We start from the raw sequence: 25,882 nt of genomic DNA, 5'->3' as shown, positions 1-25,882 counted from the left end.
CAAAAATTCCTTCTTCCCATTCATACTCCAAGGCACAAGCATCTTGAGCCATAGCCTGGAATCTCTTTTCTGGTCATGTTTATTACATTGCAGAAAAATTGGGAAAATGTAGAGGAGTATAAAGAAGAATATAAGAAGCACCCATAGTCCCACTATTAGAGATAACCATTGCTAACATATGGGTATATTATTTCTTTTCTTTCTTTATTTTTGATGTGTATGGTGTCAGTGTATCTGTAAAACATAACTTGGATCATAGTCTACATGTAAGGGCATATAGAATATGATCAACTTACGTAGACATACCAACACAATACACATCAAAAAATATATTTAAAGGTCATATATGCCAGGTAAGGAGCCCTGGTGGCACATTGGTTAAAGTGCTCAGCTGCTGCTAACCAAAAGGTTGGTGGTTTGAACCCACCAGCCACTGTGCAGGAGAAAGATGTGGCAGTTTGCTTCTGTAAAGATTACAGCCTTGGAAATGCTATGGGGTGGTTCTACTCTGTCCTATAGGGTTGCAAGGAGTTGGATTTGGTTTTTGGTTTGGTATACGCCAGGTTGCTTTTTTTCATTTTTTATGTCATGAACATTTCCTTACTGGGTTTGTCCTAACTCTGTCCTCAATCATTCCCACCACTGAACAGTGATGCCCAGACCCCAGGAGACTTAGCCTGTGACAAAGAACACCCTTGGAAAAAAATCTGCTGGGCTAAGGCATTCCTTCCTATGCAGATGGCCTTTAAAATAATCAGGCTGAGAGGGATTTAGTTTTCAATTATCTCTCTCGACTCCAATCCAGAAAATGTTTCCAAGCCCCCATGTGCAGCTGTGTGCAAACTGTGAGATTTTGGAACTTTTTTGGAATTACCCAGTTTATGATCACTCATATAATAACTTATGGTCCAGGCTTGAAAAGAAGTGTTCCCTCTGCTGGAATCTGTCTCTTGGAATTGGCCTGGAAGGACATATTAGAAAGAACACGGACTTTGGAGTCAGACAGTCCTCAATATGAATTCTGGCTCTTCTACTTTTGAGCTGTGTGACCTTGGACAAATCACTTACTGTCTCTGAATCTGTTTTCTAATTGTAAATGGGAACATAATGTCATGTCATAGAAGTACTGCATTAAGTGAGAACACTTCGGCGCTGAGCACTGTGTGGGTACTACAATATTAGGTGTTCCATAAGGGTTGGTAGCTCCTGCTTTCTGTCACTGGGGGCTCTGGAAACCAACTGCCTGGCTTTGACTCCTGACCCTGCTACTTCCCGGCCATCTGACCTTGGGTGAGCTCCTCACCTCCCTAGAACCAAAACACCAAAAAAAAGCCCATTGCTATTGAGTCGATTCCAACTCATAGCGACCTACAGGACGGAGTAGAACTGTCCCATAGGGTTTCCAAGGAGCAGTTGGTGAATTCAAACTACTGACCTTTTGGTTAGCAGCTATAGCTCTTAGCTACTATACCACCAGGGCTCCAACCTCCCTGGAAGAGGTGAGAAAAATGCTTCCTTTTGTATTTTTAATTCCCAGTTAGGCCAATATTGCTATTTAAATGCAGAAGAAGAATGATAACCACCACCCCTGTATCTCTCTCTCCCTCTTCATCTCTATCTCCCTGTCTCTCCCTTTTCCTTCTCTTCTCCTTCCTTCTTTTCTTCCCCCTCTCCGCCTTCCTCTGTCTTCCCCTACCTCCCCTTTTCTTATTGTAACTATTCCTCTCTGAAACTCTATATCAAGGGTTCTCAAAGTGTGGTCCCCAAACCAGCAGCAGCAGCATCACCTGGGAACTTGTTATAAATGCAAATTCTATCCCACCCTCTAGACCTACTGAACCAAATTCTGCAGGTGGGGCCCAACACCCTGCCTTTTACCAAGCCCTCCACATGGCCCTCATGCACATTGAGCTTCTATTCGATGTTCCCCTACCTGCAGTGGGCTTGGCGGGCACGTTGCTGTTCTGGTAAATGGGCTGGGGGGTCTCGTGTTGGGGCTGTCCGATCACGGGCGTCATGGAAGGTGTGTTGACATTGGAGAGGATGCAGCCAGTCACCCGCTAGGGAAAGGGAGAAGTTCAGAGTCAGTGTCTTGGCCAAGTGACATATGCAAAGTCTCTCAGTATTTCCAAATGCTCATCTGCTTGTCCATCACGGTGAGGTCACCTAGAGCCGAGGGAAAACACTTGGGGTGGGTGCTAGACCCAGCTCCACTGTGTGGTCACCAGGCTAGCAAGAGGCAGGGTTGCTCAATGTGGACTGTGCTGTCACGCAGATCTGGGCCCACGTTCTAGCTCTGCCCCCTCTGTCTGTGTGACCTTGGATAGTTACTTACCCTCTCCTGGACCTGCCTTTCTGGGTGTGGGTGGATGCCGTGAGTGAGCATATGCAAGGTGCCCAGCCAAGGGCCTGGCACATGGACGCTGATGTTGTAACCTTCTGAGGATCATGAACACCTGCCCTCCCTGCCTGCTTCAGGGGCCTCAGATGAGATCGTGTCTGTGGAAGGGCTCTGTGAGCTTGGGGTAGGTCATACAAACATCACCACCTGCGGCCTCTCAAGTGCAAAGCTAACTTGGTAAGAGAGCCAGTGCCAGGCGGAGCACTGCATGTTTGTGTCTTAGGAGGGGGAGGGGGTGTTCTGAGACTCTCACGCCTGCTCCAGTGAATGCACATTCCAGGGCCTAAAGGAAATTCTATGGGCATTATCCATTGTCCTGTGTTATCTGGCCTGTTGCTGATAACACAGCATTCTTTACAGCTGACCCAGACCTGATCCCCACTGGCCCTCAGTGAGTGGGAGAGTAGCTTTCGGGTCACAGAGAAACAGTGGACAAGTGTTCAATCTGTTTAGCTTCACAAGGGCCATTGCACTCATTCAAGGCCCCTTCCCAGAGAGCCCAGGCTTTCTGGAGTGACAGGACCTGCCACTCACCCCCACTCACCACCCTTTCTGGATTGTGGAATTCTGCTGCCAGAGGACCCCCAAACCCCAGGGCTGGGGTGACCCTCTGAAGGCACCTCTCCCACAGGCTACCCTGCAGGCAAAGCAGCACTGAGTCCTTCAGAGCCTGGGAAGAGGAAGCCTCGCGGGGTAACCTGTTGCTTCAGTAATATTCCTGATGGTAGGTGATCACAGCAGTATCCAGCCACATCAGGGAGCCAGCTGGGTCAGGCACCATGGGATCAGCCCACTTCATTGCCTTTTCTGGAGGAAGGGGCAGTCTACTTCCTTTTTATTATCATTTCGGCTCCAAGAAAGAAATATGCCACGTTCCCATTTAATAGCTAGTTAGGGTCGCTATGAGTCGGAATCGACTCGATAGCAATGGGTTTGGTTTTTGGTTTTTTGGTAGCTGAGGAATTTCTTCCTCCCAACTACCTTCCTCTTGCCACGTCATTAGTCTCATTTGACTTGTTCTATCCGAGAGAAGAAGAAAATGGCTGCCCGCATACCTGCTGCTGTGCTTGTCAGTCCTCCATGTGCTCTCATGTTCTCAGAGGCCATTCCAAATGTAGCCCTGAGTCACCTATTAAACCTTGTGTCTATCTCTCAGGCAGGCCTGCACTCTGTGCCAGGAGCCCTGGCCTGACGCAAGGAGTGGGGAGGCCAGGAGCTATTAAAAACCAGCTCTGAACCCTCACTCCAAGGCAGGGGGCCATCGTGACCTACATTCTCCCTCAGCCTCTGTCTGTCACGGCAACAGCTGCATTGCCTGGCTGAGCTTCTCTGGGCCAGACTCATGTCTCCTGAGTGACAGAGGGAGGGCTCAGGAAGCCCAGGCTTTCAGATAGCAAAACAACAGCTGGTTGCCAGTAACCACTTGCCATCGAGTTGACTCCAACTCATGGTGACCCCATGTGTGTCAGAGTAGAACTGTGTTTCATTGGGTTTTCAAAGGTTGGTTTTTCTGAAGTAAGTCTCCCAGCCTTTCTTCTGAGTTGCCTCTGTGTGGACTTGAACTGACAACCTTTTGGTTAGGAGGCTAGTATGTTAACTATTTGTACTAACCTGGCTTTATGCCTGGTAGTACACCCAGAGCCTGGAGGGTCCGTGGGACCTCCTTTCCATCATGGAGCTTGAAGCTTCCCCATCCTGAATGCAGATGTGGCAGCTCCCTGGGTTGAACTGAAGCACCAGATATTTGATCTCTTTTCGCTCCTGTTCTAACTCCTCTCTTCCCTACCCACACAGACAGCTCTCATGACCACTTTGTTTCTCATCTCCTTCTGCCATATTCAATTAGAACCCCACCTGGAGACAAACCACAGTTTGCAGTCCGAGCTCCCTCCCCAAGCTGGACTCATGCTTTCCTCCCTTTCTCCTTATCTTCTCAATCTACAGACCTGCCCTCTTAACCAGTCTCCCCCACCTCACCAAGATAATTTTGCTCCTGGGAGAATGTCAGGGAGGAAGTGAGTTTGCGTGGTATCCTAGCTCTTGAGTCAGAGCTTGGTTAATAGACTTAAAGGGCCTGAGTGTGGGCAAAGGGACAGTGAGCATGTGTGTTTGTGCATGCTTATATATACACGTCACTGAATCAGTCCAGAGAGCTGTCTGCTTGCAGGAGAAAAAGAAGAGGTTGGCACATGATGAAGGTCTCTCCCATAGCCTTTCAGCAAGCTTCCATCAGAACTCAGCAAGAGTGAAGGAAGAAGACTGGGGCATAGGTTGGAACTGATCCAGGACATGGAATTGAAAGACTTGAGTTATCCAGCTGAATGAGGTTAGACAACTCACTTAACTTCTCTGAGTCTGTGTCTTTATTCTGTAAAACTGTGACAACAGCCCCATCCTGCATCACAAGTGGATAAAAACGCTATGCAAACTATAAGATCCTGTGTAGTAGTCATTAATGCTGGTCACCAATATTGCCAGCTCATGGGTGCATGGTAGGATTGCACTTCCCCATCCCCTTTGAAGTATGGTCATGTGACTTCCTTTGGCCAAAAAATGTGAGCAGAAATGGCATGAATTACTTGCAGGCAGAAACTTTAAACACCAGGTCACGATTCCCCCCAGTCTCTTTCTCCTGCTGAGAAGGTCAGGGAAACAGATGTCATGAAGAGTTTTCTGTGTGATGAGGAGAAACACCGTTCCCCAGCTGACTCCCAGCTGACATGTAGTGTGAGAAACAAACTTTTGTTAAGCCCGTGAGGTTTTTTGGGTTGTTTGTTACCACAGCATATCCTAGCCTGTCCTGACTGATATAAACTCTTATACAGCAAGTTGAGATTTCTACTATTACTGCTGTTGTTGAGGCCAGTACAGAAGAGCAAGTCAGTGCCACACCATGTCTTAGGCTAGGTTCTCTAGAGAAGCAAAACCAGTTAAATGTACATATAGAAAGAAATTTATCTCAAGGAAATGGCTCACACAGTTGTAGAAGCTAGCAAGTCCCAAGTCCGTGGATCAGGTGTCAGACTGGAGGCTTCTCCTGACTCATGCAGTTGCAGGGGCTAACAAACCCAAGATTGGCAGGCCAGAGGGCAGGCTGCTGACTCAAGTCCCAAGAACTGGAGGTCAGATGATGACGAGACAGATGCAGGATCCAGAGCAAGAGAGCTTTGCCAGAACATCCATATACATATTGGATGCAGGCCACACTCCCGAGGAAACTCCCCTTACAACTGATTGGCTGATCACAGCAGGTCACATCATGGAGGGTGACTACATCATTACATAATGGTCAAATTGCATCATTACATAACTGAAAAACCACTGAGAATCATGGCCTAGCCAAGTTGACACAGAACCTTAACCATCACACCCCATGTTAGAGTTATTTCAACTAGTAACCAGTTGCCGTGAAGTCAACTCCAACTCATGGTCACCCATGTGTGCAGGGTAGAACTGCTCCATAGGGTTTCCAATGTCTGTGTCCTTTCAGAAGCAGATCACCAGGTATTTCTTCCAAGGCACCTCTGGGTGGGTTCCAACTGCCAACCTTTCAGTTAGCAGCTGAGCACTTAACAGTTTGTGCCACCTGGGGAATCCCTAGAGTCTTTTCAATGGGACCAGAAAAGACTCTGCATGTGTGTGAAGGGTTCTGAAAGCAGAAGAAAGGGAAATCAGCTTTCTTGGTTTCCATAGGGAAAAGAAATTCAGTTGATTAAGCAACAGCTACCTGGTCTTTCCTACGTCTCCTATTCTATGCCCCAGGATGGTCTAGAGCCTTTAATCTCCATGTCAATTAAAATAAAGAACAATTGGTTGGTTGTTGGAGTGTGGGGTGTCAGGGGCTACTGGTAGCACACCAAGAAGAAGATTCTGACAGACCCTCTGATAGCAAGAACTCAGATGAGATGGGGATTAACCTGCATCAGAACAATGCCATTTTGATTGTTATTTGGGGCTTAGGGAAAGCTCTGCATCAGGGTCAGTGGAAGTGAGAAGAATTTATTATTTCTTGTCTTGGTTGTTAAGCTTCTTGTTATTGAAGGTGCTGCTTTTTACCTTGTCACCATGGGTGTTGATGGGATGGTATTGATCTGTGTCATGGATCAAATTATGTCTCCCCAAAAATGTGTGTATCAATTGGGCTGGGCCATGATTGCTGGTATTGTGTGATTTTCCTATATGTTGTAAATTCTGCCCCTATGATGTTAATGAGCGAGGATGGGCAGCAGTTGTGTTAGTGAGGCAGGACTCAACCTGCAAGATTGGATTGTGTCTTGAGGCGTTCTCTTGAGATATAAAAGAAAGAAGCCAGCAGAAAGACAGGGAGACCTCATACCACCAAGAAAGCGCCACCAGGAGCAGAGCATGCCCTTTGGACCTGGGGTCCCTGCACCTGAGAAGCTCTTCGACCAGGGCAAGGTTGAGGACAAGGACCTTTCTCCAGAGCTGACAAAGAGAGAAAGCCTTCCCCTGGAGCTGAAACCTTGAATTTGGACTTTTAGCCTACTTTACTGTGAAGAAATAAATTTCTCTTTGTTAAAGCCACCTACGTGTGGTAATTCTGTTATAGCAGCACTCGATGACTAAGACAATCTGTGATGGGTGTATTCTTCAGACTCTAACCACCACTACTGGCTGTGTGGAGCTTATTCAAACCAGCAAACAGTAGCCAGGCTGCAACCCCTGGACCCTGGACAGAAACGCAGGGGCAGTTGGGAGTTCTTATTCAATGTGCTCACTAAGCATTCACTGCTCAGATAAGTTGGCTCACCTCTCTGCTTCCTTTTACTTGTTAATAAAACAGAGGTCAGCATACCGTGTGCCTCTAGGGCTAATGTGGGAAGAATGAGTGGGAGTGACGGGGCCATGGCTGACAGGTAGGCATGCTTCAGTAGCATCATCCTCATGCCAGAGTGAGGGACTGGTTAGTCCCACAATAGGTAAGATGGCCTTGCTACTTGTACATCCCCTGAGTGCTCCTCTCTTCTCCGGCCTTTGCTTGCCCAGTCTCTTCCTCTCTTCACTTTCTGGAGATCTAAGACTATGGTTTCCTTTATTCCACCTTGAACTTGCTGCCAGAAGATAAGAGCTGCCCCAGGTCATATCCAGCAGCAACACACCAACTGGGAGGCCAGTTAAGGGAGGAAGAGAGGGAGTAGTCTCTGGTACTGCTCCAGGCTCCTAATTCACTGCCTTCCTCAGTGCTGTTCATGGGCTGCTCTCCCACAGCTGGCCGAGAAACAGGAAACTGAAACCAGGTCAGTAGGCCTGCAGCCTCCTTGCCAGGCCTGGCCTGGCTCTGCAGAGGACCCAGCCCCTTCCCTTCACCACGGTGGTCCACCAACCCTCAGCCATGGCCCTGCTCACCTTCATGAGGTCTCGATGATGTTCCAACACGCTGCAGGTCGTCTGCCAGGTGTCCTGATAGCACTCCCATGGGTCTACCCTGAACATAATCAGAAAGAGGTTTCCCTTGGTTTCTATCCTCAGACACTCTTTCCTTCCAAGACCATAGCTCAGGGAGCTCAGGAAATCTGCTCATACTGCATGCTTTGATCTTGACTCAGATAAAACAGGCTTGCAATGCCTCCCTGACCCTCAGTTTCCTGTAAAATGAGAGGGGTAAGGCATAGGCTGTGAGACTAGATGCTGGAGTCTCTCTGCCTGGGTTTAATCCCAGCCCCAGCACTTTCTAACTGTGTGACTTTGGGAAAGTTCTGTGATCGCTCAGTGCCCCAGTTTCCCCATCTGTAAAATGGGAATAACAAGAGTAACTATCTTATAGGGTTAGTAGGAAGGATCAATGAGTTTTATATGTAAAATGCTTGGTACAGTGTCTTGGTCTTGCCCTTACCTGCAAAATGGGAATTCCCCTCTACAGGACTCGGTAAGGGTTAAACGAGCCAGACCCCCATCACGTGGTAGCTGCGTTATCCTTCCCAAGCTGCAAGCACTGGGGACTCAGCCCCGGTATGCCTCCCTGTGCAGTGGGGTGCCTTGTGGGCACAGAGGTGGGATGTAGCCATCAGGTGGGAAGGTGAGACCAGTCAAGCGGTCCCGCACACTGAGCTGCGAAGTTCCAGACTGATGCAGCACTCAGGTTTAATTGCCAACTTAATAAAAATTGGGTGATTTCTCATTTTCTTAGCAGTTGAGCATTCCCCACCCACTTCCCAGGAAGGCACACTTAAGGTTCCCAGAAGGGACAGATTAACCAGTAAGCAAGACACGCACTGGCTTACAGCAAGCAAGGTATGAACGGGCTTACTGTGGTTACTTACTATTCCGAAGTGCACAATTTCACATGGGTTTCACCATACGATGTGGTGAAAAACAGATGAAATTGTTACTACAGATTAGTAAGTAAGCCCAGTAAGCCCGTGCCTACCTTGCTTATTGGGTAATCCATCCCTGGCTCCCAGACATAAGCTCTCACCAACAAAAAACCTTTAGTGAATCAGCTTACCCTGAGCCTCATGCCCCCAGACCTCCGACACCCTCTCTGCATCCCGAAGTACACACATATGCCTGGAGATGAACAGACCCCAGACCTGGCTAAGCAGGCCCCCCAAGACCACGTTCAGCCCCCATCTCTAGAGCTCTGAGTCTCCCTGGTGATCGCAATTCTCCAAATTTTTCTCATCCCCAGTGCCTAGAGTAGTGTGGAGCAGGCAGTAGACACTCAGAAATGTCTGTTGAATGAATGAGGGAATTACTCCAGAATCATTTAATGACATCCAGGCAGTAACAGCCTTCTGCCCAGTGCTTTCCCCTCAGGACCCATCTTCCCCAGTAGCTCACGAGTGATGAGGTCAATAGGTCTCATTCCTAATCCTCCTGTCCCCACAGATGAACCACTCATTCTGGTGTTCATTGACTTCTCTGGGCCTGTTTCTCACCTGACAAAGGCGAATGTCTCTCTACCTGATTTGTATCTGTGGGGAGGATGAGAATGTCTGTAAAAGGCCTCTGCTTCTCACACAAGTCATTGCACACAAGCACAGAGATCCCTGTGTAATTATTATTGTCTCTTCTCTTCACTGCTCTCTCATTTCCTCCCAGCCCATGTTCCCATCTCTTCTCAGCTAACTCTCTGCCTCCCTTGCTCTGAGGTCAGCTTCCCATCATTCTCCCCCTTTCATGGAAACCTCTAGGTACTGCTTATTTTTCCACAGGGGGAAATTACAGCACAAATGGTGTGCCATTATTAAAAAAAAAAAGCCATCCTTTCATGCAAATTATAACGTAGGAACTTTGGGGAACGTAATTAGCATACTTAGTGAAAGCTTGCTTTAATTACATTGCAAGCTCAGCAGATAGCCATGTCTGCCATATTAGCGAGAGGGCCCTGCAGGGCCGTCTGGTGGGAAAGGAAGAGTGCAGTAAAAGGCTATGCTGTCTGCCCTCACCTCTGTCCCAGACAGTGTGGGGCCACTGGGGAGCCAGGAATGGGAAACAGCCAAGGCCAGGGAACATTCCCTGAAAGTTACTGGGAGTGATGATAGAGAGGCATTCTGGATTCCTGGCCATGCCTCACCCAAAACCCAATGGTGTTTTTGGAAGCTCCAAGCCATCACCCCAGGATCCAGAAGTGCCAAAGCAGACAAAATACTCAAATCCCCCTTTAGTTTACTGGGCCCTGTGTTGCTGTTAAGTCCTGTCGGGTTGATTTTGACTCATAGTGACTCTATATGACAGAGTAGTACTGCCCCATAGGGTTTACTAGGCTGTAATCTTTAAGGAAGAAGGTAATTAAAACCAAACCTGTAGCTGTCAAGTTGCTATTCTGACTCATAGTGACCCTACAGGACAGAGTAGAACTGTTCCATTGGGTTTCCAAGGAGCAGCTGGTGGATTTGAACTGTTGACTTTTTGGTTAGCAGCCAAGCTCTTATAGCCCGGTCTTTCTCCCACAGAGCTGCTAGGTGGGTTTGAGCCACCAACCTTTCAGTTAGCAGCTGAGTGCTTAACTCCTGCATCACCAGGGCTCTTTGCTGGGTCCTATGGGGTCGCTATGAGTCAGAATCAACTTGGCAGCAATGGTTTGGTTTGCTTTTTTTATGGCTTCGTTAAAGTTAGCAGTTGGGCCACTCCTGAAAGTCTCTCCCCCTACCTTTTCAGCAATGAGATTGCTGTTGGGACACTTCCTCTTTCCTACTCCACCATCAATGAGTGCCAGGGCCACCCACCTCATCCCCATTGTCTTCAGTGGATCCAAGGCCAGCCCTACCTGATCCAGTCGGAATTCTGGACTGCCAGTTGGCACATGATGAGACGATGCCGGCTCGACACAAGGCCCTGGAAGGCAACAGAACAATCATTAGGAGGCTCCCTCCTTTCCCCACAGGATCCCTGAAACACCATCCCAAGCCTGCCCATTATAAAAACACAGCCAACTTTCAGTGACAAGAGGGAATGAGGGGCATGACCCCTGTACTTGTCCACCTGCCACAGAGACTAACACACTGAGTGGCAGAGGGGAAAAGAAGGGAATGAAGGGTGTGTAGAGTATGCCACTAGATGTCAATAGGGTCAGTAGATGTGTCTCTGTTTATGGAGCACCCCATTGTGCCCATACATTGGATACTGGCTGATGTCAATGGCTAACATGCCCTGCTGATAACCAACGTTAGGAGGTTTGAGTCCACCCAGAGGCACCTGGGAAGAAAGTCCTGAAGATCTACTTCGGAAAAATCAGCCACTGAAAACCCTACGGAGCATAGTTCTACCCTGACACACATGGGGTTGCCATGACTCCATGGCAACTAGGGTTTTATAAATGTGTGCCCAGTGCAGAGATGAGACTTAACTCAGCAAATGTTGCCTTGTCTTATGGCTCAATCTGGATGGCTAGGTGACTCCCCACAGACTCATCAAGCTGCATCTGTGGGAGGAAGCTGGTAGAGCCCCTAGGTTTTCCAGGCCATGTGGTAGGGAGGAAAAAGCAGGGACGTGAATTTTAAAACAAAAAACAAGAAGCATAAATTTTTTTTTCTCCTAAAATCCTGGGAAAGAATTGCCCAATGTAGCTCAGTCCATAAACAGTAGCTAATGTGGCACCAGGGCCAATTCACACTCAGCAGGTATGTCTGTTCCTCTTTTAACGAGCTCTGATGGGGGCCTGGGCAGGTGTTAGCACCTGGTCCTTCCAGCTGCTGCTCTACATCCATTCGCTCAGATCTGACTGGGGTCCAGAGATGGGAAGGGGGGCCATGTTATGCCGGAGGAGCTATCAGGTTAGAGAAGGCAAGCTGAAAGGGGAGAGGGGCAAAGGAAGGAACCCACCGGTTTTCCATAGGAGTCGTGGACAGGAGAGACAATCCCGCCAATCACAATAAACCTTCCAGTTTTGTGCAGATAATCCCTGGCTCTTTCTAATTAAGAGAAGAAAACCACATATTATAAGAGGAAAGGTGTGGATTAAAGGTGATCATTGAAATCAATAGGTTCAGCCCTGTAAGGCTAAGGTTTATTTTCCATCTTGCTTGCCTTTTAAACAGGAAGTGCCAACTTGGAATGTCTAACAGTGTTGCCTCAAAAGGTTTTGAAACCACATTTCAGCCTCCAAAGCAAACGGATTTAGAACTCAAGGTGATTAAGCCAGTTTTAAAGGTCCTTTGTTGGACAAGCTCCGAGTGGCTCAGAGGGGTTTAAGACAAGCACTTCATTAAAAGCCATCAGTGCCATGAGATTGGAATTTACCCCTATAATCACTCACAGAAATTCCAATGTATAGGAGTAGTTAAAAAAAAAAAAAAGAAAGCCTCTTTATAATATGAAAGGTGGGCTGATTGCCTCATCTAGTTACTCGGAAGAGAAAAACCACCAAAAGAAATTAAAAAGGCCTTGCATATAATTAAGGAGAATTAACAATCAGACCAGAAAACCACCATCATTACAGTTGGTTAAGAAATATTCAGCCAGAGCAAAGCTTTTTTGCCTTGGGAAGTAATGTCATGTTGTCTTTCCAAATTTATCAGACAAGCCCAATTCCATTTTCGTGAGAAGGTTCAGAGAACTAGGAAGGGGCTGCAAAGCTTGGCCTCTATTTTACATCCAAGGGGGCTCATTGTCCAGTTCCCACCAGGCCCCGAGTTTGTACCAATGAAGAAATCTGTGATGGGTTTTACAGGTGAGGGATTGTATAAGTGAAGAAAGTCCTAGGCACCAAGGGGGTCTGTGTAGTTTACAAGCAAAGTTCCAGGATCACCTTGCTGGCTCTCTTAAAACTAAAAAATAATTCTAAACTCTTTCCCCCCACGTTGTCTGTCAGTTTGTCATACTGTAGGGACTTATGTGTTGCTGTGATGCTGGAAGCTATGCCATCAGTATTCAAATGCCAGCAGAGTCACCCATGATGGGCAGGTTTCAGCTGAGCTTTCGGACTAAGACAGATGAGGAAGAAGGACCCAGCAGCCTAATTCTGAAAAGAATTTGCCAGTGAAAACCTTATGAATAGCAGTGGAACATTGTCTGACATAGTGCTGGAAGATGAGTCCCTCAGGTAGGAAGGTCGGAAGGCACTCAAAAGACGACTGGGGAAGAGCTGCCTCCGCAAGTAGTTGTTGTTGTTAGGTGCCATCAAGTCGGTTCCGATTCATAGCCACCCTATGCACAACGGAACAAAACACTGCCCGGTTCTGCGCCATCCTTACAGTTGTTGTTATGCTTGAGCTCATTGTTGCAACTACTGTGTCAATCCACATCGTTGAGGGTCTTCCTCTTTTCCACTGACCCTGTACTTTGCCAAGCATGATGTCCTTCTCCAAAGACTGATCCCTCCTGACAACATATCCAAGGTATGTAAGATGCAGTCTCGCCATCCTTGCTTATAAGGAGCATTCTGGTTGTACTTCTTCTAGGACAGATTTGTTCATTCTTTTGGCAGTCCATGGTATAGTCAATATTCTTCACCAAGACCACAATTCAAAGGCATCAATTCTTCTTCGATCTTACTTATTCATTGTCCAGCTTTCACATGCATATGATGCGATTGAAAATACCATGGCTTGGTTCAGGCGCACCTTAGTCTTCAGGGTGACATCTTTGCTCTTCAACACTTTGAAGAGGTCTTTTGCAGCAGATTTGCCCAATGCAATGCGTCTTTTGATTTCTTGACTGCTGCTTCCATGGCTGTTGATTGTGGATCCAAGTAAAATGAAATCCTTGACAACTTCAATCTTTTCTCCATTTATCATGAAGTTGCTCATTGGTCCAGTTGTGAGGATTTTTGTCTTCTTTATGTTGAGATGCAATCCATACTGAAGGCTTTGGTCTTTGATCTTCATTAGTAAGTGCTTCAAGTCCTCTTCACTTTCAGCAAGCAAGGTTGTGACATCTGCATAATGCAGATTGTTAATGAGTCTTCCTCCAATCCTGATGCCCTGTTCTTCTTCATATAGTCCAGCTTCTCAGATTATTTGCTCAGCATACAGATTGAATAGGTATGGTGAAAGAATACAACCCTGACGCACATTTTTCCTGGCTTTAAACCAAGCAGTATCCCCCTGTTCTGTCCAAGCAACTGCCTCTTGATCTATGTAAAAGTTCCTCATAAGCACAATTAAGTGTTCTGGAATTCCCATTCTTCGCAATGTTATCCATAACTTGTTATGATCCACACAGTTGAATGCCTTTGCATAGTCAATAAAACAGGTAAACATCCTTCTGGTATTCTCTGCTTTGAGCAGGATCCATCTGACATCTGACATCAGCAACGACATCCCTGGTTCCACGTCCTCTTCTGAAACCAGCCTGAATTTCTGGAAGTTCCCTGTCAATATACTGCTGCAGCCATTTTTGAATGATCTTCAGCAAAATTTTGCTTGTGCGTGATATTAATGATATCGTTCTATAATTTCCACATTCGGTTGGATCACCTTTCTTGGGAATGGCATAAATATGGATCTCTTCCAGTCATTTGGCCAGGAAGCTGTCTTCCGTATTTCTTGGCATAGACGAGTGAGCACCTCCAGCGCTGTATCTGTTTGTTGAAACGTATCAGTTGACATTCCATCAATTCCTGGAGCCTTGTTTTTTGCCAATGCCTTCAGAGCAGCTTGGACTTCTTCCTTCAGTGCCATTGGTTCCTGATCATACGCTACCTCTGGAAATGGTTGAACATTGACTAATTCTTTTTGGTATAATGACTCTGTGTATTCCTTCCATCTTCTTCTGATGCTTCTTGCGTCGTTTAATGTTTTCCCCATAGAATGCTTCACTATTGCAACTCAAGGCTTGAATTTTTTCTTCAGTCGTTTCAGCTTGAGAAGCGCCAAGCGTATTCTTCCCTTTTGGTTTTCCATCTTCAGCTCTTTCCACATGTCATTATAATACTTTACTTTGTCTTCTTGAGGCACCCTTTGAAATCTTCTGTTCAATTACTCCATCAATTCTTCCTTTTGCTTTAGCTGCTCGACATTCGAGAGCAAGTTTCAGAGCCTCTTCTGACATCCATCTTGGTCTTTCCTTTCTTTCCTGTTTTTTCAATGACCTTCTGCTTTCTTCATGTATGATGTCCTTCCACAACTTGTCTGGTCTTCAGTCACTAGTGTTTAATGCGTCAAATCTGTTCTTCAGATGGCCTCTAAATTCAGGTGGGATATACTAAATGTCATATTTTGGCTCTCGTGGACTTGTTCGGATTTTCTTCAGTTTCAGCTTGAACTTGCATATGAGCAATTGATGGTCTGTTCCACAGTCGGCCCCTGGCCTTGTTCTGACTGATGATATTGAGCTTTTCCATCATCTCTTTCCACAGATGTAGTCAATTTGACTTCTGTGTGTTCCATCTGGTGAGGTCCATGTGTATAAAAATAGTCGCCGTTTATGTTGGTGAAAGAAGGTATTTGCAATGAAGAAGTTGTTGGTCTTGCAAAAATTCTATCATTCAGTCTCTGGCATTGTTTCTATCGCCGAGGCCATATTTTCCAACTACTGATCCTTCTTCTTTGCTTCCAACTTTCGCATTCCAATCACCAGTGTCTGTCAGTTTGTCATACTGTGGGGGCTTGTGTGTTGCTATGATGCTGGAAGCTATGCCACCGGTGTTCAGATACCAGCAGGGTCACCCATGGAGGACAGGTTTCAGTTGAGCTTCCGGACTAAGACAGACTAGGAAGAAGGGCCCGGCAGTCTACTTCCGAAAAGCATTAGCCAGTGAAAACCTTATGAATAGCAGTGGAACACTGTCTTATATAGTGCTGGAAGATGAGCCCCCCAGTTTGGAAGGCACTCAGAAGATGACTGGGGAAGAGCTGCCTCCTCAAAGTAGAGTCGACCTTAATGATGTGGATGGAGTAAAGCTTTTGGGACCTTCATTTGCTGATGTGGCACAACTCAAAATGAGAAGAAATGGCTGTAAATATCCATTAATAATCAGAACCTGGAATGTATGAAGTATGAATCTAGGAAAATTGGAAATTGTCAAAAATGAATGGAACACATAAACATGGATATCCTAGACATTAGTGAGCTGAAATGGACTGGTATTGGCCATTTTGAATCAGACAATCTTTTATAGTCTACTATGCTGGGAATGACAACTTGAAGAGGAATGGTGTTGCAGTCATCGTCAAAAAGAACATTTCAAGATCTATCCTGAAGTACAACGTTGTCAGTGATAGGATAATATCCATATGGCTACAAGGAAGACCAGGTAATATGACTATTATTCAAATTTACACACCAACCACTAGGGCCAAAGATGAAGAAATAGAAGATTTTTATTAGCTGCTGCAGTCTGAAATCGATCAAACCTCAAAGAAGAGTCGGCCTTTATGACGTGGATGGAGTCAGGCTTTCGGGACCTTCATTTGCTGATGTGGCACAACTCAAGATGAGAAGAAAGAGCTGCAACGCAGTGGCTGCAACAATGGGTTCAAACATACCAATGGTTGTGAGGATGGCGAAGGACCAAATAGTGTTTAGTTCTGTTTTACACAGGGTCTATGAGTCAGAACCATCTCGATGGTACCTGACAACAGCAACAACCACTTTCCACAATTTTTTTTTCAATGTGAGATCTCTTACATTTTTAAAAATATAATTAATAGACTTAATTTTTTAAATTTAGTTTTAGGTTTACAGAATAATTGAGCAGATAGTATATAGAGTTCTGCATGCCCCCCCGGCCTCCCCTTTCTCGTATTGTTAACATCTTGCATTTATGTGGTACATTTGTTACAATTAACGAACTGGTACTGATACGTTATTAAGTGTAGTCCATAGCTTTTTTTTTTTTTTTTATAGCTTACACCAAAGTTCACTCTTTGTGTAGTAGAGTTCTGACAAATACACAATGTCACGTATTCACCATTACAGTATCATACGGAATGGTTTCACTGCCCTAAAAATCCATGGTGTGCCAACTATTCATTCCTCCCCACCACCTGAACCCTTGGCAACCACTAATCCTTTTCCTATCTCTATAGTTTTGTCTTTTCCAGAATGCCACATAGTTAAAACCATGCAGTATATAGTCTTTTCAGACTGGCTTCTTTCACTTAGCAGTATGCACTTAAGGGTCCTCCTTGTATTTTTCTAGCTTGATAGCTCATTTCTTCTTATCACTAATACTCCTTTGTATGGATTTAGCACAGTTTATCCATTCACCTACTGAAGGATATATCTTGGTTGCTTCCAATTTTTGGTGATTATGAATAAAAAACCAAAACAAACCTATTGCCATTGAGTCAATTTCAACTCACGGTGACCCTAGAGGACAGAGTAGAACTGCCCTTTCAATTTTCCAAGGAGCGGCTGGTGGATTTGAACTGCCAAAATTTTGATTAGCACTTGTATCACTTAACCACCGTGCCACCAAGGCTCTAAAGTAAGGCTAAGTAAGAACCATATGCACCTGTTCTGACTTAAATTCGATTGATGACTTAAAGACATGGTTAGGAACTGATCTTGTTTGTAATGAGGACTGCCTGTATTTGCTTTTGAAGAGAGTAATAGTACTCCAGTTGTTTTCCAGTCTTATTTTGAGGCCAAGGACAAATTGAAGGTCGCTTAAGCTGTCAAAAACAAAACCTTTTGAATCTTCCTTCCCTTGGCCCTTTACACCCATATCTTCCTCAGGATCATTGAAATCTGGCCTTTGATCACTGTCAGACTGGAAACCCAGGTGGCGTAGTGGTTAAGTGCTACAGCTGCTAACCAAAAGGTTGGCAATTTGAAACAACTAGGCACTCCTTGGAAACTCTACAGGGCGGTTCTACTCTGCCCTATAGGGTCACTATAAGTCAGAATCGACTGGATGGCAACGGGTTTGTTTTTTTTTGTTTTGGTACAGACTCTCTGCTGCAACAGCTCGGTACCTAGTATCCCTCCCTGTTTCTTAAAAATGCCCTCTCCTTACTCCCCACTTGCCCAAGCACCTCATTTGCAGCATCCAGCATGCCTGCTCTGTCTAACATCCCTCTCCTCTGGACTTACTGTTCTACTAGCTTGCTATGCATCCAACCAAAACAACCAAAATCAAACCAGCTGCCATTAAGTAGATTACAATTCATGGCAACCACATGTGTGCAGAGTAGAACTGTTCCATAGGGTTTTCAAGGCCGTGACCTTTCAGAAGCAGATCTCCAGGCCTTTCTTCTTAGGCGCCCCTGGGTGGGCGCGAACCGCCAACCTTTCAGTTAGTAGCGCTTAACCATTTGCACCACCCAAGGATCCTTCCCAGGGACCTGGAAATTCTTCTGAAAGTGTGTGCCCTAGCTCCACTTCCTCCAAAGCAGGAACTTTGCTATAGCTAAGAGGTCCCAAACTCACAGCTAAAGGATGTGTGCCGTTAATACGCATATGTGAAGCATTCTGCATGTAAGATAATTTGCATGCAGCTGCTTGTAGGTCAAACAGCCTTGACTGGTTACGTTGCCTTTTGAAACACTGTGTGGGCATAAGAAAACACCTGTGCTCCAATTGTGGTGCAGTCTGCCGCCCAAGTCAGAGACTTCTTTGGCTCTGAAGAGCCCAGGGTAGTGACGTGTTTATTGAGTAACAGATGCTCAGTAAACGCTCATGCCTAGAAGGCTTACATGAGCTGCCAGTCCCTATGCTTGCCCCCTACGGGTGTCCTTCCACTGGGCCATCTTGATTCAGAGTGCCACCCACTCCATTCCTCGGACCACCCTCCAGAATTTCCAGTGGAAATTCATTGCCCCAAGAAAACTTGTTGCTTCTGAAGATGAGTCATTCTTTTCTCTGGCCAAGATGTGGGGGCCCTTCCCCTGGCAGTGCCCCAAAGTTCACTGCCTCACAATAGAGCTCCAACCCCAGACTCTGAAGGAGGACACTTGATCTGGAAAAGTTAAACTCAAAAGAGGGATGATTGTGACCATCCAGTTCAATTCAACTCAGTAAACGTTTATTGAGCACAGAACACCATGATGGATGTTAGAGGGAGATGAAGGTAAAGATGGCTTTACTTACTCTACAAAGGGTTATGATAATGAGCAAACAACAGAGGCTATGCTGACCGCTCTGATGAAAGGCCAATTGGAATGAGTGCTACAGCAATGACGTTCACTGTTCTTGTTTTCGTCACAACCCACAGTATGACATACATTGTATATCATGACACGATACACACATATGCATGTATACGTATATTTAACTAAAGCAAAAATTTTGCAATCCCCTTACTACTGCAGTGCACACTGACATTTTCCAGTGCATTCTATTCTAGTACAAAAAAAAAAATTCTAGCACAGTAACCACAAATTTCAGTAAAGAGCTGGTCACAACCTACTAATGGGTGGCAACCCATAGTTTGAACAACTCTGTGCTATAGTTCAGATACTAAGCTCAAGGGGGAAAAGGAACAGAAGATTAATTTTGCCTGTGGGAGTTGGGAATGGCTCCTTGGAGGAGGTATAATTTCAGTTTGGTCTTGAAGGATGGTAGGGCTTCAAAGGACAGAGTGAGGTAGTGCTGTCCAAGAAGAGGGAAGGGTTCCAGCGAATAGACAGAAAACATACAATGTAAACATGCTCACTAACTGGTTTAGTCAACCACTGTGGTTGGGCTGTGGGGGCTTGGTAGGGGTGGGGGTAAGTGAGGAACCAAACTGTGAAAGCCAGGTCAAAGAGTATAACCTTTCGCCCAGAGATTGCTTTTGCTCAAAGTATATTCTGTGGACCACTTGCATCAGACTAACCAGGGGAGGTTATCAAAATGCAGATTCCTGGGCTCTAGTTCTGAATAACTAAATCAGCATCTCTGGGGTTGGGGTTAAAAATTCTGCATTTTTAACAACTTTTTTCCTCAGGTGATTCTAAAGTGAGAGAACCACTGCTATAGACAATAGGGAGCCACTGAAGGTTATTGAGCAGAGTAGTGACATGCTCTGAGGTAGAAGGAAGAGAAATTCACAGAAGGGATAGTGAAAGGGTGAAAACGTTAGGAAGTAAACTATTTGAAAGGAGGCAAACATCCCAGGCAGGAAATACTGGAGCTGGTGATGAGTGATGGGGGAAAGGTGACCCATCACAACTTCCCAGTGAATGTTCAGGAACCATCTGTTGCCTTCCAGTCAATTCTGACTTACGGTGACCCTACAGAACAGAGTAGAACTGCCCCACAGGGTGTCCAAGGCTGTAAATCTCCATGGGAGCAGACTGCAGCAGCTTTCTCCCATGGCTGAGCGGCTGGTGGGTTTGAACCGCCAACCTTTCAGTTAGCAGTCAGGCGTTTAACCACTGCGCCAGCAGGGCTCCTTTTCAGAGACCACCCAGGAACAGATTTCTTCCTCTTCCCTCCCAGACGTTTTCTGTCCTGCTTTGCCTCTGGGGCTTTGCAGTTGGATGTGTCACTGCCATATCACCCAAATGTCATCTTCTAGACTTTATCTTTGTGATGGTATGAAGGTTTTATACCCTGTGATTCACCAGCTGCCTTATTATCCTCTAACTTGATTGGAATGTCAGGCAAGAAAGAAACCAGCACCCAGCTAAACAAAAGTGGCCAGGAACAGATAAGATTATTCTCTTCCTTGTTTCCCAAAGAGACCTCAAATGCCTGAAAAGTCTGGTTACACCATTTTGCACATGTGAGAAAATGACATAGAACTATGCACACACTTCATACCAATGCCAATGTCCTGGTTGTGATATTGTGCTACAATTACATAAGATGTAGCCACTGAGGGGAACTGGATGAAGGGTACACGGCACCTCTCTGTGCTATGTTTGCAATTACCTATGAACCTGTAATTATTTCAAAATAAAAAGCTTGTAAAAAGTGCATAGTAAAATGTAAGGCACTGTACAATTTTAAGATGGCTGTGGGGTGCAAATCCAGACAAATGGTAAGCAAATGTGATGGGCTCGGGTGCTTCTGGAACTTTCTCTCTCCCCATCCCTTTCCGTTTTTTGTTGCTGTCTGGATTCCAAGATTTTGAGCGGTTATGGCTTGGGGGTGTGGTCTCATGCAGTGCCCCTCAATCCTTGATGTGCACATGAACCCCTCGGGTCATGTTAGAATGTAGATCTGTTAGGTCTGGGGTGGGGCCTGAGATCAGGACCAGGATAAAGGTGAGGAGAGTGAGGCGAGATATGTAAGTGCAGGGTCAGATCCTGTCTTTATTTACCACTTTGATATCTTATTCATGGTGGATTTTTTTTTCATTAATTTTCTCTTCTGTTTTGTTTTAATATTATTTATCTTGATTACTGAGTTTTTGGAGTCCCTTTAAGTTATGTTCTGGAGGAGACATCTCACTGGCCTCACTCTCGTCCTGGCCCTGCCTGAGGTTCAGCATTTCTAACTAGCTCCCGAATGAGACCAGCGCTGTGGGTCTGCAGATTACATTTCCAATAGCAAGGGACTAAAGACAGGTGAAGAAGCCCTGGTAGTGCAATGGTTAAACATTCGGCTGCTAAGTGAAAGGTCGGTGGTTTGAACCCACCAGGAGCTCCACAGGACAAAAGATGTGGCAATCTGCTCCCGTGATGATTACAGCCTGGGAGACCCTATGGGGCAGTTCCACTCTGTCCTATAGGGTTACTAGGAGTTGGAATCGACTTAACGGCACACAACAACAACTAAGACAGGTGGGGCAGCCCCTGAAATGTTAGGGTGCTATGAAAAAAGCTCCCCCCCTCCACTCTACCACCACCTCTACCTTGCATGACAAGGGTGTTTCTGAACACTGGCAAGAAGCCCATTGGCAGAGCTGTGCTTGGGCCCTGGAATTTCAGTCATGCCAGGCTTCCCAAGTAGTGGTCTATTTTTGTCCAACAGCTCTGCCCCAGGGAAGGAGCCAAATTACTGTTAACATTTGACACTCAGACCTGACCTGCCTTCCATTTGGTCTGCCCTCTTTGCCCCTATTCTCACAGAGAAGGGGTCCAAGGCCTGCGACTGCATTGTGTGGCCTTCCTTGGGCAGCCTAAGGTGCCACCGTGCCTAGAGGCCCTAGTGCCACAGCAGTTAAGCTCTCGGCTGCATTTGAAACTCACCAGCTGCTTCACGGGAGGAAGATGTGGCAGTCTGCTTCCATAAAGGTGGAAACCCTGTGGGGCAATTCTACTCCCTCCTATAGGGTCGCTATGTGTAGGAATCGACTCGATGGCAACTGGTGAGGAACCAAGTAAATCCCCTCCCTGATAACCTGTGCTGGACCCACCAGCAGAGGACGGACTCAGCATGGACGATTTGCCCATAAATGTAAATCTTTATGAGACGGACATGTCTCGTCTGCCTCCTGGCTGACAGGTGTAATCTCCTCCACCCTTTCAGGGAGTTAATGGAGGAAACACCACGGTCAGGACATCAGCGCTAACTAGATTTTTCCTTTTCAGTTGCAATTAGAAATGGTCCAGCCTGTGTTGTATTCATAGTTGGAGCTGCCTGGATTTTCCTTGTATTTCACAACTTCCTTGTATTTCACAATGGCTGTCTAGATTTGTAAACATTCTGACAGCAAAAAAGATCAAGCACGGGATGATAAAGGAAGAAGCCAAGCTGTGAGTTCCTCTAGGCAGGGTTATTCCAGTGCAAGGGTAAAAAAGAAATTAATTTTTAAAAGGAGCCATTCCTGTGCCCTACCAAGCTGAACCTTCGGCACTCCCTAACAAAAACAGAATGAATACTTAGTATGTTCAACTAGTTCCTGGGTGGTGAAAAAGGTTAAGCACTCAACAACTAGCCAAAAGGTTGGCAGCTCAAACCCATCCAGAGGCACCTCAGAAGAAAGGCCTGGCAATCGGCTTCTGAAAGATCACAGCCTTGAAAACCCTATGGAGCTCAGTTCTACTTTGCAACACTCAAGGTCACCATGAGTCTGAATCGACTCGACAGCAACTGGTTTGGTTCTTATGTTCAAGGCCCTGTGCCAGGTGCTACAGGAGACATCAAGGAGTGAAAGTCACAATCCCATCTCCAAAGAGCTTAGGTTTTTAATGGAGGAGCACAGCATGTACTTGGTTTAGATAGCAGATCCCAAAATGAATGGCAGGGACATTTAAGGCATTAGTACTTCTGAGGAAGGAGTGATCCGACGGTAGGGGGTGGCCTGGGAAGCCTTCCTAGAACAAATGAGGCTTAAGCTGGGTCCTAACAGCAGAAAAGAGGGAGGAAGACACTCACACCAGAGAGATAAAGTGCTGTGAGCAGAAGAACTGCATCAGGAGGGGAGTCTCTTGGCTCTCCTGGTCCTTTGTTTGCCTTTTCTTGCTTGAAAATCAATGATATCATTTTCATTGGTTGTCACCAAGGACGTCTCACCCTCCCCGCACAATCCAGAGCACTTTTTTGGATCTCCCTCTAGTCCTAGATCCTCCAGTCCCAATCTGGGTAGTTTGGGGAAGGAAGTGGCTGGTGATCACATTCTCCAGGGTGGGTGATAAATGTGCCAGCCTTCCCTCTCTAAGTTGTCCAGTCTAAGCCTTAAGTTTTCAGATGAGACCCCTCCTTGGGTCTGAAGCAAGTAGGAAAAAGCAGCTTTGTCCCTGATGTTTGAACCATAGGTGAATCATGGGAGCCCACCATGTTATCCTTGGGCACTATTTGCTGACTTGTCTGAGGTCCCAAATAAACCCAAGCTGGTAAGAAAGGCCTGGCAATCTACTTCTGAAAAATCAGCCAGTAAAAACCCTGTGGATCACAGTGGTTTGATGCTGGTGTGCCTGGGTCACCATGAGTCAGGGGCGACTTGACAGCAGTTAACAACAACAAATTATAGATTTACTTTCTATGGGGAGCAATTAGCTCTGCTATTCCTTGTTTTTTTTTTTTAAAAAAAAAAATTTTTTTTTTTTCTTTTATTTTTTGAGCTGGACAGCCCTGCCCCTGGCTGTCGATCTACAAACACTGAACAACTGGGGCAGACGATGTGGATACCCCAGCACAATGCCCTCTCCTTCCCTTCCCACCCCTCACCCTTAACTATAGGAGAGACAATGATATGAGAAGCCCCTTGAGGTTATGAGGAGGAGCCCTGATGGTGCCGTGGTTAAGCTGCTACTAGAAAGATTGGGATTCGAAGCCACCAGCTGTCTGCGGGAGAAAGATGCAGCAGTCTGCTTCCATAAAGATTCACAGCCTTGGAAACACTACGGGCAGTTCTACTCTGCCCTATAGGGTCATTAGGAATCGGAATCAACGGGATGGCAGTGGGTTTGTTTGGTTTGGTTTTGAGGTTATGAGGCCACAATTGCTTTTTCACAGTAAAGAACATCCCCTTAGTCCTGTTTCTCTGACTCAGGAGGGCATGAGATGGAAGTTATATTTCCCGAGGGGATCATGGGGTACCTGATCTGGTATGTTCTCCCCAATCTCTGTGGCTGGTGGCTAACCTGCAGAAGGGTTGGGCTGGTCTAGTACACACATGGGGATAAGGCTGAGGTACCTAACAGACTTGTACACAGAACAGCCCTGCAAACCTTGAGAAGCCTTACTGGAGACATAGAATCCAGTACTCTTGACCACCTGTCCCTCCCACTAGCAGCCTTCACCACCACTGCACCCACCTGAAATCCACCACCCCCCCTCACCAAAAAAAACAAAAAATACCACTTGCCATCAAGTCAAATTCAACTCATGGCAACCCATGGGTGTATAACCGTGCTCCGTAGGTTTTTTCTTTTTTATAATTTTTATTATGCTTTAAGTGAAAGTTTAAAAATCAAGTCAGTTTCTCACACAAAAACCCATATACACCTTGCTACACACTCCCGATTACTCTCTCCCTAATGAGACAGCCCACTCTCTCCCTCCCCTCTCTCTTTTCCTGTCCATTTCGTCAGCTTCTAACCCCCTTCACCCTCTCTCTCATCTCCCCTCCAAGCAGGAGATACCAACATAGTCTCAAGTGTCCACCTGATCTAAGAAGCTCACTCCTCACCAGCATCCCTCTCCAACCCATTGTCCAGTCCAATCCATGTCTGAAGAGTTGGCTTCGGGAATGGTTCCTGTCTTGGGCCAACAGAAGCTCTGGGGGCCATGACCACAGGGGTCCTTCTAGTCTCAGTCAGGCCATTAAGTCTGGTCTTTTTATGAGAATTTGGGGTCTGCATCCCACTGCTCTCCTGCTCCCTCAGGGCTTCTCTGTTGTGTTCCCTGTCAGGGCAGTCATCGGTTGTAGCTGGACACCATCTAGTTCTTCTGGTCTCAGGATGATGTAGACTCTGGTTCATGTGGCCCTTTCTGTCTCTTGGGCTTGTAATCAATTGCCTTGTGTCCTTGGTGTTCTTCATTCTCCTTTGTTCCAGGTGGGTTGAGACCAACTGATGCATCTTAGATGGTTGCTTGCTAGCTTTTAAGACCCCAGACGCCACTCTTCAAAGTGGGATGCAGAATGTTTTCTTAATAGATTTTCTTATGCCAACTGACTTAGATGTCCCCTGAAACCATGGTCCCCAGACCCCTGCCCCTGCTACACTGGCCTTCAAAGCATTCAGTTTACTCAGGAAACTTCTTTGCTATTGGTTTAGTCCAATTGTGCTGACCTCCCCTGTATTGTGTGCTGTCTTTCCCTTCACCTAAAGTAGTTCTTATCTACCCCTCTCCCACCCTCCCTCCCCTCCCCAAGCACAAAAGAATGTTTTCTTCTCAGTTTAAACTATTTCTCAAATTCTTATAGTAGTGGTCTTATGCAATATTTGTCCTTTTGCAACCGACTAATTTCACTCAGCATAATGCCTTGCAGGTTCCTCCATGTTATGAAATGTTTCACAGATTCCTCACTGTTCTTTATCGATGCATAGTATTCCACTGTGTGAATATACCATAATTTATTTGTCCATTCATCCATTGATGGGCACCTTGGTTGCTTCCAGCTTTTTGCTATTGTAAACAGTGCTGCAATAAATATACGTGTAAAGGCTCTTATTTCTCTAGGATATATTCCAAGGAGTGGGATTGCTGGATCGTATGGTAGTTCTATTTCTAGCTTTTTAAGGAAGCGCCAAATTGATTTCCAAAGTGGCTGTACCATTTGACATTCCCACCAGCAGTGTAGAAGTGTTCCAATCT

At 46.0% G+C, this 25,882-nt stretch overlaps 1 protein-coding gene across 1 annotated transcript in view; it reads right to left on the bottom strand.

The window, feature by feature from the left end:
• Positions 1-18,498, bottom strand: part of NMNAT2 (nicotinamide nucleotide adenylyltransferase 2) — a 51,397-nt gene extending 32,899 nt beyond the window's left edge. Inside the window, exons 1-5 of the mRNA XM_023549138.2 lie at positions 18,477-18,498; positions 11,687-11,775; positions 10,632-10,699; positions 7,769-7,847; positions 1,934-2,060 (exon numbers count right to left, since the gene is read on the bottom strand). Of these exons, the coding sequence (XP_023404906.2) occupies positions 1,934-2,060; positions 7,769-7,847; positions 10,632-10,699; positions 11,687-11,775; positions 18,477-18,498 (385 nt within the window). The remainder of the gene's footprint in view (positions 1-1,933; positions 2,061-7,768; positions 7,848-10,631; positions 10,700-11,686; positions 11,776-18,476) is intronic.
• Positions 18,499-25,882: the final 7,384 nt, after the last annotated feature.

The sequence above is a fragment of the Loxodonta africana genome, chromosome 25 (assembly GCF_030014295.1).
Source record: "Loxodonta africana isolate mLoxAfr1 chromosome 25, mLoxAfr1.hap2, whole genome shotgun sequence".
NCBI classification, from domain to species: domain Eukaryota; kingdom Metazoa; phylum Chordata; class Mammalia; order Proboscidea; family Elephantidae; genus Loxodonta; species Loxodonta africana.
The sequence above is the reverse complement of the archived record's forward strand: the minus strand, read 5'-3'. Positions and strand labels throughout refer to the sequence as shown.